A 13267-nucleotide genomic window follows, 5' to 3' on the forward strand; every position below is an offset into this window, starting at 1 on the left:
AATAAAATGTGCAGAAAAAGAGTGACTTCAGCTGTCGTCATTGTAGAAGACACACACAATATTAACCTTTGAGATGTAGTGGAGTAAAAAGTCCCTCCATTGTTTCTTCCCACTGAGTCGTTTGATGTCTAACTGAATAGAGATGGATTCCCTCTCTCACCTCGACCATGGGTTTCTCGTAGACGTCCTCGGTGTGTTTGTCTCTGAGCGCGGCATCTCTCTGCAGAGCCTGAAGAGGTTTGGTCGGGAAGGCTGAGGCGTAGTGAGCCTCCAGAACCTCGGGTCTGGATCTGTCCGCCTGCAGAAGAGTGATGATGTCCTCTCTGGCCTGAGGAGACACAGAGACAGATATCAGTATGTAGCGTCTCTACTTTAAAGAGTCCTCTCCTGCTGATGTTCAGGTGTGTATCAGTATGTAGAGTCTCTACTTTAAAGAGTCCTCTCCTGCTGATGTTCAGGTGTATATCAGTATGTAGAGTCTCTACTTTAAAGAGTCCTCTCCTGCTGATGTTCAGGTGTATATCAGTATGTAGTGTCTCTACTTTAAAGAGTCCTCTCCTGCTGATGTTCAGGTGTGTATCAGTATGTAGTGTCTCTACTTTAAAGAGTCCTCTCCTGCTGATGTTCAGGTGTATATCAGTATGTAGTGTCTCTACTTTAAAGAGTCCTCTCCTGCTGATGTTCAGGTGTATATCAGTATGTAGTGTCTCTACTTTAAAGAGTCCTCTCCTGCTGATGTTCAGGTGTATATCAGTATGTAGAGTCTCTACTTTAAAGAGTCCTCTCCTGCTGATGTTCAGGTGTATATCAATATGTAGTGTCTCTACTTTAAAGAGTCCTCTCCTGCTGATGTTCAGGTGTATATCAGTATGTAGTGTCTCTACTTTAAAGAGTCCTCTCCTGCTGATGTTCAGGTGTGTATCAGTATGTAGTGTCTCTACTTTAAAGAGTCCTCTCCTGCTGATGTTCAGGTGTATATCAGTATGTAGTGTCTCTACTTTAAAGAGTCCTCTCCTGCTGATCTTCAGGTGTATATCAGTATGTAGTGTCTCTACTTTAAAGAGTCCTCTCCTGCTGATGTTCAGGTGTATATCAGTATGTAGTGTCTCTACTTTAAAGAGTCCTCTCCTGCTGATGTTCAGGTGTATATCAGTATGGAGTGTCTCTACTTTAAAGAGTCCTCTCCTGCTGATGTTCAGGTGTATATCAGTATGTAGAGTCTCTACTTTAAAGAGTCCTCTCCTGCTGATGTTCAGGTGTATATCAGTATGTAGAGTCTCTACTTTAAAGAGTCCTCTCCTGCTGATGTTCAGGTGTATATCAGTATGTAGCGTCTCTACTTTAAAGAGTCCTCTCCTGCTGATGTTCAGGTGTATATCAGTATGCATCGTCTCTACTTTAAAGAGTCCTCTCCTGCTGATGTTCAGGTGTATATCAGTATGTAGTGTCTCTACTTTAAAGAGTCCTCTCCTGCTGATGTTCAGGTGTATATCAGTATGGAGTGTCTCTACTTTAAAGAGTCCTCTCCTGCTGATGTTCAGGTGTATATCAGTATGTAGAGTCTCTACTTTAAAGAGTCCTCTCCTGCTGATGTTCAGGTGTATATCAGTATGTAGCGTCTCTACTTTAAAGAGTCCTCTCCTGCTGATGTTCAGGTGTATATCAGTATGTAGTGTCTCTACTTTAAAGAGTCCTCTCCTGCATTACCTCATGGACTCCTTTGACCCTGACCTCACAGATGAACAGAGGCAGGTTCACTCCAGCAGAGGGAGCTGTTTCCTTGTCTCTTTTCACAACAAGCCTTTCAAAGTCTTCATTTTAAGTCATCAACTCAATAACTGTGCAAACCCTTTGGATGATCTGCTTTAATCCAACAAAAGTAGGCAGTGAAATCATGTTATTCATAAAGACAATGTTGGGACTCTAGAATCGTGTTAGGTAACCAAAAAAAGTCCCACTTAAATGTATTTATGACCTCCTTTTTCTGTCCAGATGCATCTGCAAAAAGACTCTAAAATGCATGTAGCATTTCTTTATGCTAGGACAAATAATTGCTGGTTTCTGAAGTTACAGTCTTAGGAAACGTACAACGTAAATCCATTTTCTAGGAAGGAACCCTTAATCGTCCCCCAGAGGGGAAATTAACATTCTGTTTTGACCCATCCTAGTACCAATCCTAGGGCTTGGCCAGCAGCAGCTCATTAGCATTTAAAGCTGCAGACACAGAATCAGTACCTTTGGAACTGGGCTGAAACAGAGGGGGTTATGGGATGCTAATCAGAGACATGTTCTGAGACCTGGAATATACCGTTGATGAAGAGCATGATAGGTGAGCTAACTCTGTCTTTACATAGTGATGAAAATGACGTTACAGTCTGTTTTTAGCATGCTGAGTTGCAAAACAAAGCAGCTCCACAGCAGCGCTTCCTGTTTTCTCTGTATTGTGTTATTCTCTGTCCCATCACTAATGGAACATTTTCTTCTGGCCCTAACAGATGCAGCAGGATGGAAACAGTGGGAGAGGCAGCAGCATCCTGTCTCTCCGAGAGGACGTTATAGATGTGTCTCCGTCAGACAATCATTATCCAGCAGCAGCTTCCACAGCAAAAGTTATTTACTAAAATCTAAAAACACTGAGACAGTTTTTCACCACCGCTAAGCTAAAGGCGGCTAATGTTGGGCTATACAGGAACTACAGCACGGTCACATGACTTCACGTCACCACCGCTAAGCTAAAGGAGGCTAATGTTGGGCTATACAGGAACTACAGCACGGTCACATGACTTCACGTCACCACCGCTAAGCTAAAGGAGGCTAATGTTGGGCTATAAAGGAACTACAGCACGGTCACATGACTTCACGTCACCACCGCTAAGCTAAAGGAGGCTAATGTTGGGCTATAAAGGAACTACAGCACGGTCACATGACTTCACGTCTCCACCGCTAAGCTAAAGGAGGCTAATGTTGGGCTATAAAGGAACTACAGCACGGTCACATGACTTCACGTCACCACCGCTAAGCTAAAGGAGGCTAACGTTGGGCGTGATGACGTTTAGTCGTCTCCTTTAGACACTCGTCTCCTTGACTAACTCCCTGTTTGTGAATCTGATTCCTACCTGAACCTCTCCCTCCATGATTCCCAGCAGGTGCAGTAACTCAGACTTGGACAGATCCCGAGCGGCCTTCTTGCTCTCTGCGGGTTTAGAGGGTTTCTGGACCTTCATCTTCCTCTTGGTGAGCTCCGGTGTATTCTCCTCTTCCTGTTTGATGCAGCCTTTCGTGGGCTGGATGTGTCCGTCATCTGGACCCTCCATGGAGCAGTTCCTGGAGCGCATCGTCTGCCTGGTACAATAAAGTACAGGGAGGCAAGAAAAGCCATTAAAAAAGGGCAGCGGTGATAGCCATCTTCATATCGCACCGGATTGATACTAGTTAATTAGCACTCCTGGGATCTCTAACTAATATTTCAATGCTGAAAACAACAGTCCTCATTATATGATGTGATAAAACAATGTTGTTAGGTCAAATCTTTGCATCCACATTTGATCCCGATTATCCTCCTCACTTTGTCCACATCTCCAACTACACTCCAGCAACAAATCCCCCAAAATGCATTGCTTTTTGGCAGCCCAGTTTTAAAATGTGCACCACAAAAGCTGGTGATAGCATGACAAGCAACCATGATGGATGAGCTTAACCGTCTGAGGTCTGAGCCCTTTTTGTTTTTATATGTTAGGCTCGCCTGGGTAAAAATGCCATTAAAACATGACCCCTGTGCTGCAGAATCAAGTAATATGTGTGTTTGTATTCATAACAAGCTAAGCTATCAGCATATGTCGGCTACAGGGATGTCACATGGACGTACCTGACAGTTATGAGACCATAAGTAGTGAAGAACAAACAAGACGAAATGTTATGACTCAGAAATGTATTCAAACCCCTCAGTGAAAACAAGGAGAGAATAGTTCTTCAAGTCTTGGGGCACATGGGGAAAAAATTCAATAGGTCAAAGCATCAAAATCAACATGCATCTCCAATATTTAACCTCTGCAAGTTGGATTTCATTCCCTCTTAAAGTGGTAAGTGGTACGGAAGAAGCCAAACTAATTATGATAAAACTGTGAAATATTGACATGGAGGTCCAGAATGAAGCCAGGGTTCCCAGAGGCTGCGGGTCGGGGTGAAAACAGACCGTGAGTCAACCAGAGGGTATCCTGGCAGCTGAGCGGTAGCAACCACGACACTGTGGCGTGTTATTAATAATTGTTTCAGGGGAGAAGCCAAGATTTCCCACGCGTCAAAACCACAGCGCTGCTGGGAGAGAATCGGAAAGCCAAGACAAGTTTGAGGCAGCCGTTACAGGATTGGTCAATCTGTCATGAATGAATGCATGTGTCATCATGGGAAGTGAGACGGCATGTGATCTAATGCACTGCTCCTGAGCTCAGATACACAGCACAGCGACTACATGCATATTTATGGTTTGTAAAACAAGGAAACGTTTCGAATGGAGGCCTTTTTTAGTCATGACCCTTGAAAATCTGTAGCTATGTTCAAAGTCTAGATTGTATGTCTTTCACAGTACTTTCTTTACCTCTACGAACAAGTTGTGTTCTATGGAGGAATACAGTGTGAAGTAAAAGGTTCCATAAAGGAGGAAGTGAGTATAATAGTATAAATACAGACGCTTGTACCAAGTGTTTTCCAGGTGTCGATTGAACCGTCGTATCAAGTCCCGTTTAAAAGCGAACTGATCCGTGTAAACAGTTTACCTTCACCAGCTGTGATTCATGGAGTCATTTCACACAGTAACCTTATCAGCGTTACACCATCGAGAGGAACAGGCGAGCGCTGAGGATGGATTCCACTTTCAGAGTTGACCGTCACCACAACAGTCCTGTCTGCAGCCAAAAGCATATGGACACCGCGTGCTATTGGTCAACGACTTACACCTTAACCGCAGATTTAAGATAATTAAGCCTGAGTCTACCTCCTAATTGGCTTAGTTATTATCTAATTGTAAACTGGATCACTTCACTGAGGTTACATTATTTCTAAGGCGACGCCCTCTAGTGGCCGTAGTTGTTACGACGGGACGAGGATAGTTGAAGGTGGATAGATGGGTCAGAAATACCCGAAACTTTCAGCTTGTTTCAGCTCTTTCCTTAATATCAGTAATGCTAACACATGGCTGAGACATTTCCACGACTCAGCAGTGACTACAGCAGAATACGTTAGCATGTTAGCATCATACTCTGGCCCGGTTAATGGTCCGTTCAGCCCACAGGTTAGATGCTTGTGCTGCTGAACAGTTAATCATCCCGCCCGCTACACTTAGATATCCCGCCCGCCCTTGGCCTCTATGTGTGAGCGAGACGCAGCTGTTTGTTTGGTGAAATGTAAAAGGGGTATTTTTAGGGTCTCCCCGCTTGTGTTGTCCAACAAGGGGGGAAACTCCAGGGCTATCACGTTATGATCTGTCAGCAAACCCACGGATGCCTGGACGTCCATTCCCCCCCCCCTCACAGCTGCAGCTCTCACACTCCTGAACAACACCTCTCATTGTCAACAAGCAGCCGCCGCGTGTTTATCCCGTTAGCTTACAGCGCCGCGACGGTTGCTAGCTAAACAGAGGTCACGTCCGGTCAATCAACATCCAGCCGGTCGAGTTTCTGTTTGTCTAGCCAAGTTCATTTACTCCATTACAATTTGAGGTACTTGTACGCCTTTTATGCTAAGTATGAAGTTAGCTCTTTCTTTGTCAGCCACCACATAAAAAGATGAACACATTAATGCATCAGTTATTATAATCTAATCATATCATAGATATCATGCTAAAAAACAATCAATTCTACCCAGTGAGAACCTTTTAGTACCTTTTACTGAAGTAAAGGAATGAATGCAGAGTTTTATTGTGACTTCTAGACCCTGCTACTTCTGCTTCATTGAAAGGATCCTAATTCCACCACTGGACTTAGCTAAAAATGTGCCTATAAAAAGGGACGTGTCCTGGGTAGATATAGATAAGTGTAATGATGAGCTGAAATACTGTGAAACTTATTGAAACTAAAAAAAATATTCAAAAACCAAACTTCAAATGGTTGTGAGCAGGACCGATGATCTCAGGATATTGTTTGTCTTTGAGGATTTTTTTTGGTTTACCTGTAAAGATAATTTGATTATTATTATTATTATTATTATTATTATTATTATTATTATTATTATTATTATTATTATTATTGTTATTATTATTATTATTATTATTATTATTATTATTGTTATTATTATTATTATTTTTATTATTGTTATTATTATCATTATTATTATTTTTATTGTTATTATTATTATTACATTATTATTATTATTATTATTACATTATTATTATTATTATTATTATTATTGTTATTATTATTATTATTTTTATTATTATTATTATTATTGTTATTATTATTATTATTATTATTATTGTTATTATTATTATTATTTTTATTATTGTTATTATTATCGTTATTATTATTATTATTTTTATTATTGTTATTATTATTATTATTATTTATTATTGTTATTATTATTATTATTATTTTTATTATTTTTATTATTATTATTGTTATTATTGTTATTATTATTATTATTATTATTTTTATTATTATTATTATTATCATTATTATTATCATTTTTATTATTATTATTGTTATTATTGTTATTATTATTATCATTATTATTTTTATTATTATTTTTATTATTATTGTTATTATTGTTATTATTATTATTGTTATCATTGTTATTTATTTTGGGATTTACACAAAGAGATGAAATTGATTACTTTTTTTAAACGATGCAAAAATCCCGCCCGCTGACGACCATGAGCTGAACTCTGTGTGACTGAGGCCTTGCTAGAGGGGGGAGGACTAGAAATGCTAGCGTCCTGCCCATAGACTGTCTATATATACAGTCTATGGTCCTGCCTCACTCATTTTTGGACATCCGATGCTTCATCACACGATTAAAAGCAGGGTTAATATATCCAGCGTAGTCGGCCAACATTTGTGAGAGTCGGTTAGCTTTGGGGAGGAGTAGGGTGAGCTCCCAGGTCCTTACTCACCCTGCTATCCGTTGGTTAGCGTGAGCTTTGTTTGGATGAAAACCGCGTCTTTTAAATTCCTTAATGTGTGTTTTTCTGATAGCAACTTTCTTTAATTGCAAAGAGGTATTAAAAAGAAAGCTTTATTATTTAAAGAACAACATAAAGCTTTTTGTGCTGTTCTTGCTGGAAAATATTTGAAGTTTTTAGTGACGTTTAAAGTTAATGCAAGATTAAAACAACGCACTTTTTTAAAATAGTTCCTTTTTATCGTTGTGCTCCAAACATCTTTAAATATCTCGTCAAATTTTGTATTATTTTTTTAAATGTTTAAGTTTAATTTGTGCCTTTTTTTAATTAAGTCTCCTGTTGACTGATTTCTCTTCTCTGTACAAAGTTGAAGATCATTTCCTGCATTATTTCCCCTCCTGTCCTCCCGTTTCAACGACGTAACAGTAAAACAGTAAATATTGTAAAATCAGCAGGTTTTTTAATCTGAAGCTGCACATAGCCTGGTAAATATTACCATGTCTAGCCCAAGATGGATCTGTGAATCCCTCTGCTTGAAGGAGAGATGGCATCAGTCCAGATTCACCATCTTAGAAGTCTTCAAACTTCACGCTTTTCTCTGGCAGCATGATTTAGGCATGTCGGCTGATAGATGACTATATAAGGGAGCGATCAGCTTGGTGAGGTTTAAAGAGGTCTGGCTGTCAGAGTGACTCAGCATCATGGGAAAAGTGAGGCAGTCAGTCATCTGTGCTGCAGGTTTAAAGTCCTCGAGGCAGGAGGCGTTAGCAGATGAAGAAGGACTTTACAGCAGAGCCAAAGCAAATATACTGCTGTCATTTATCCAAGTCAAATGGGTCTAAGAGCTGTGTTCCATGGTTATTTTATGACTCCTAAAATGCATGTCCCTGGTTCTCCACGGACGACCGATCCCACTCACTGCTGTTTCTACCACACAGTGACATTTGCACAGCCTGCAGTTCCTTGAACGGCCACTTGAGGCTGGAACCAAAAGAGTTCTTTTTAAAACGCACCTCGTTTAATCCATCAACTCCTGAAGTGTTAATGCAACCTGTACAAACCATAGACTGTATATATTGATGGACAGAGGTTCGTCCGTTAAAAGTGAAGCAAGCGCTAGTCCAGAGCCCCCTGGTGGCTGGCTGCAGTACAATGCGTAGCTCCGCCCATTCCCATGTATTTTCAATGGGCAAGTAACCAACTTTCTATGTCACTTTTCTCACCTAAAACAAATTTTGCATCCACAACTTTTTATTCGAAAAAATAGCTTTCAAGGTGCTTCACATCACACCATTTTTCTTTTTCCCGAGAAATTATTTTCTTTAATCTTATTTTAATAAATATAAAAGGGGCGTGGTTACACTTTGATTGACAGTGCAGCCGCTTGCAACCTCCTTCAACATTTCATTTCATTCAGAGTAGCTGTAGGCTCGGCTGTAGTAGTGTTCTTTTGTCAGGCAACTCATATTGGTTTTATTTGCTGTTATTACTTTACATTTATATATTGACAGTCATGTCGTGTTGTGCTGTTGATTGTACTAACAGGCCATCTCAGGGGAGCTCTGTGCAGTTTTTTCGGTAAGTGAATATTAACTTAATATTAGCTAGCGAACTCATTAAAATGACGGTAGCGATAGCTTAGCCGCTAACGTTAGCAAGTTAACTTAATTTGACAGTAATCTATAGATTTTCGGACATCCTTGAAAGGATTATGGTCATATACCAACGAAAAACAGATAGATTTGTATGTTGAAGACGCTCGAAACATCGAGATTTCTAATGAGAAAAAAGTTAACGTTAACGTTTAAATATTCTAGGCTGAATATTTAATGACAGCTGTCACAGCTGGCTTTGCGATGAGGGTGTTTGACGTGCTCTGTGAAATACATGAGGTGAAATGAACAAATAACATTATTCTTAGTGACATTAGGTAGAAGGATGGTTATTATTGTTATTATTTATGTATCTTATTTGACATTGTGCCAGGAATAGCGATCTAGTTGGCAATCTGTTACGTTACGTTACCAGGTTAATTTACCTCAGCATTCAGCGGTACTATGCATTATTAATTTAAAGATAGAACTAGTCTAATCATTGTCAGTATATTGTCAGTTTATTTTATGTAACGATGGTGTGATAGTTCTTAGACGAAGCCGTGTACGTGAAGGATTTCAAACTTTAACATTAACAGTTCTTGGTAACATTTAATGAGATTTAATGTTAACGTTATGACAGCTGTTTTCGCTATGAAGGCGGTTTAACTTCGCTAGCAAAATAAGCTGAGCCGGCAGACTTGTGTTCAGACTTTATAGATACAGTCAATAGTCTATATATACAGTCTATGATACAGTCTAAGTGGGTGCTAACGTCAATCTTAACTTCACCAACTAGCTATCGCTACTATGAAGGTTAGCTTCTATGCTATCTAACGTTAACGGTAATGTCAATTAAGTTATTAGCTGGTAAACTGGTGTCTACAATCAAAAAATATAAGCTGTCTGAGGTGTATTTCACAAACACAGACAAGAGGTTTGTTTTACATACGTTACACTTACCGGAGAAAATCCAAATACCCAGACCGAACTGGGCACTGTAGTTTCAGCCAGTTTAGCCCCAGAGAGTCGGACTCGGCCTGTGTGTGTGGTGGGGAACGGACGGAGAAGGGGGCGTGTTTCACTCGATAAGGGGCGTGTTTCACTCGATGAGTGGGCGGGTCTGATCGCGACCTCCTCTTCACTGCGCATGCTTCAGATTCTACTGCGCAAGCGTACTTCGAACTGGCTCCAAATTTTCAAAGATGGCGTCGCCTCGGTTGCTTCAATTCTATAGAACACAGCTGAATGGAGCCACTCTGTCCATCTATATATACAGTCTATGGTACAAACACACAGGAGAGAGAGAGTTACCTCGTCCCTACACACTACTGTTTGTGTAGGTGTTGCATCAGAAGTACTTTATTTATCCCAAACTGGGAAAGCATGATTATCTTTGGGTTTGGAAGGCATCATAAGTCATGGCTCATTGAAGATTGGATAAGTATGACTGATCGTTATCTCCGTGCAGATTACAGGGGCCACTGTTTACCCCTCAGCTTGTTTGTCATCTGGTCTGTTCCATTGTTTCCTTTCTAAATCCCCTTTATCAGCATTTATTCACACAGGATTCAAACCTGCTGCAGCCAAAGCTTTGTAGGCGTGACTGGCAAAGAGCCACGACTGTTCAAAGGGTCGTTCCCATCCAACCCAGCTCGTAACACGGGGAGGGGAGAGAGGGAAGTCTGGGAGGCAACAGCACATTATCCTCAGTTTCTGGAGAGGAAAGCTCCACCACGACTGAGCCGTTCAGGTTCAGACAGCAGGTCAAACGGCCTTCTGAAGGGTGAATTCAGTGTCTCCACAACAGGGAGTTTAGAGTCAAGAGACCATCTGGAGCAAAAGGATTTTACCTGTCATTTTTCTCGTAAATCTCCCTTTAAATCAACATAAACATGGCAAGATCATTAACAAGTCACAGACTGTTATGGCATCAGTAGCTGTCACACTCACGACTGTCCCCCTTTAAAGCTGCCATGAATCAAGGGGTCAAAAACGAGATGATTGGACTACAGAAAGACGTTAAATAAGACTGAATGAATAGCTTGCTGAGTAGTAAAGATGATCCTTTATCCTCCAATAATTCCCTAACAGGATGCACAACATAGATACTTATAATGCTTAAAATAAAGGAAGGTGTAATCTGTAAATTAACCCGCAGAAGATGTTAGCTGCTGAAGAAGATCAAGGTGTACAACGAAAAGCTTCAGACCTTCAGCTAAATAGGAAAGGCTTTAAAATGGAAAGTTGAGCATTTCTGATAATCATCAGCTGAGGAACATCATGTGATATAAAGGGTAGACAGCTACTAGTTTGGGCCTTATGGTGATTATTGTGCAAACTAAAGGTCCTTTTGCTTCAATTTCCAAAGAAAAAGCAGCAATAAAAGTGTTGCGTCATAAACCCATTTGGACTCATCGTTGGACAACATGTCAAGCTCAAGCTTCAAAACGAAAGTCCTTTATGGTCAAAACTTCCACTTCTTTTTCAATGCTTCCACTATAGCCTGCTAGATAGTAAGCGCCGTAAACAAGTGAGACAGAGGTCTCTTTGGGTTCAGAAACACCTTTGCAGAGGTGTCCACTTTGCCTTTCCTTGCATGCACAATGCGTCAACAAAAGCCCAATCATGTGTTGCAGGAAACCAGCAGCGTGTTCTTGCATCAGCGTGTCAGATCTGGCTTTATGATTGTGTGGAAAAGCACTCAACATTGCCGTCTTGTATACACCGTACAGAGCTCGACCGATATCAGGCCGCCGAGCGCTGGGGCTGGAAATAGTGACACTTACAGTGCAGCTGAATGTCACCGCGGGCTCACGTTACAATCATCTGCAGCACGTCACTCGGCCTCCAGAATAGATTATAATCGGTGCTAAACGGCACATTACCAGGAGAACACGTCAGTACAACTGCTGCTATATTTAAATTGAGATGGAGCACCTTTAATATTAAGCTTTGAAGGGTTGGAAATACTGGTTTGTTGCTGTGCTTCCAATCTGAAGAGAAACTGGGAGTGAAAGGCTTTCACAATTAATGAAGATTACTTATACAACTTTATATAAACACCAACAGGTTGTAACTAAAGCAAGCTTCAGCTACCATAAGAACACTGTAAAGTAACTAAGTACATTTACTCAAGCACAATTCTGAGGTACTTGTACTTTACTTGAGTATTTCAATTTTATGCTACTTTGGGCTTCTACCCAACTACAGCTGAGAGGCAAATGGTGTACTTTTACTCCACTCCATTTATTTAATACCTTTAGTTGCTAGGCAGATTAGGATTAATGATGTGAAATATAATCAGCCCTTAAATCAGACTTCTACTTTTACTCAAGTACAAGAGCTGAGTACTTCTACTTTTACTCAAGTACAAGACCTGAGTACTTCTACTTTTATCAAGTACAAGAACTGAGTACTTCTACTTTTACTACAGTACAAGATCTGAGTACTTCTACTTTAACTACAGTACAAGATCTGAGTACTTTTACTACAGCACAAGATCTGAGTACTTTTACTCAAGTACAAGATCTGAGTACTTATACTTATACTACAGTACAAGCTCTGAGTACTTATACTTTACTCAAGTACAAGATCTGAGTACTTCTACTAATACTACAGTACAAGCTCTGAGTACTTCTACTACAGTACTAGATCTGAGTACTTCTACTACAGTACAAGATCTGAGTACTTGTACTTTTACTCAAGTACAAGATCTGAGTACTTCTACTAATACTACAGTACAAGCTCTGAGTACTTCTACTACAGTACTAGATCTGAGTACTTCTACTACAGTACAAGATCTGAGTACTTGTACTTTTACTACAGTAAGCTAATGCTAAATGCTAATGAGTACACAGGTGTAAATACACACTGGGTGATTGGAAGCAGGTGGGTTCAATCAGGGCGGGGCTAAACGTCACAAAGACAGGAAGTAAGGGGAGTTTCTTTCAAAGTAAAACAGGAAGTTAGTCAAAGCTAAAAGGGTTACCTACCTACATATCCAGACCCCCCTCTTAGTTGCCCCCTAAATGAAATTGGGAGTGCTTTATCACGGTAGGTTCCCGGCCCCGCCGCTCACCGTGGTTTAACTGGTGGTCTGAGAGAGGAACTGGTTTCCTGCTGGTTTGTGCGGAGCTGTAATCAGCGCTGATCAGCTGACATCACTCCCAAACGTCCAGCCAGACGAGTCTCACATGCCTTTCAGATGGAGACAGCATGAGGTCACTTCCCTCATAAAGCCAAGGGAGAGAGGGAGAGAGGGCGAGAGGGGGAGGGGAGAAGGGGAGAAGATGTTGTTGTTTTTCTATTTGGAGATGTTTATATTTTATAGTTCATATTTGTTTTCTACCATTTGTAATTTCCAATTTGAGATAAATAAAGTGAATCTTATCTTACTCGAACAATGAAGTAATCAGATTACTGTTACAGTTAAAAAACAAACAATTAGAGATGACCTGCAGGATAACAACGGAGGAGGACGAGGGTCGAGGGTCAAATGAGAATAAAATGTTTTGGGGATTTGACAAAAATAAACTTTAATCTCAGAATTTAAAATAAAAGT

General features: G+C 40.4%; 1 protein-coding gene across 7 annotated transcripts in view; it reads right to left on the minus strand.

Annotated features, from left to right (window-relative positions):
- The window catches only part of LOC134876884 (filamin-A-interacting protein 1-like), a 32520-nt gene that overhangs the window by 12026 nt on the left and 7227 nt on the right, over nucleotides 1-13267 (minus strand). For 3 of the 7 annotated variants that reach the window (XM_063902108.1, XM_063902105.1, XM_063902109.1), the window contains exons 2-3: nucleotides 3117-3342; nucleotides 161-328 (exon numbers count right to left, since the gene is read on the minus strand). In XM_063902108.1, the coding sequence (XP_063758178.1) occupies nucleotides 161-328; nucleotides 3117-3335 (387 nt within the window). In that variant the 5' untranslated portion in view covers nucleotides 3336-3342. Of the gene's footprint in view, nucleotides 1-66; nucleotides 329-3116; nucleotides 3343-12698; nucleotides 12931-13267 lie in introns of those variants that run through there. The other 4 variants (XM_063902107.1, XM_063902106.1, XM_063902111.1 and 1 more) reach the window with 4 other exon arrangements.

The sequence above is a fragment of the Eleginops maclovinus genome, chromosome 15 (assembly GCF_036324505.1).
Source record: "Eleginops maclovinus isolate JMC-PN-2008 ecotype Puerto Natales chromosome 15, JC_Emac_rtc_rv5, whole genome shotgun sequence".
Lineage (NCBI taxonomy): Eukaryota > Metazoa > Chordata > Actinopteri > Perciformes > Eleginopidae > Eleginops > Eleginops maclovinus.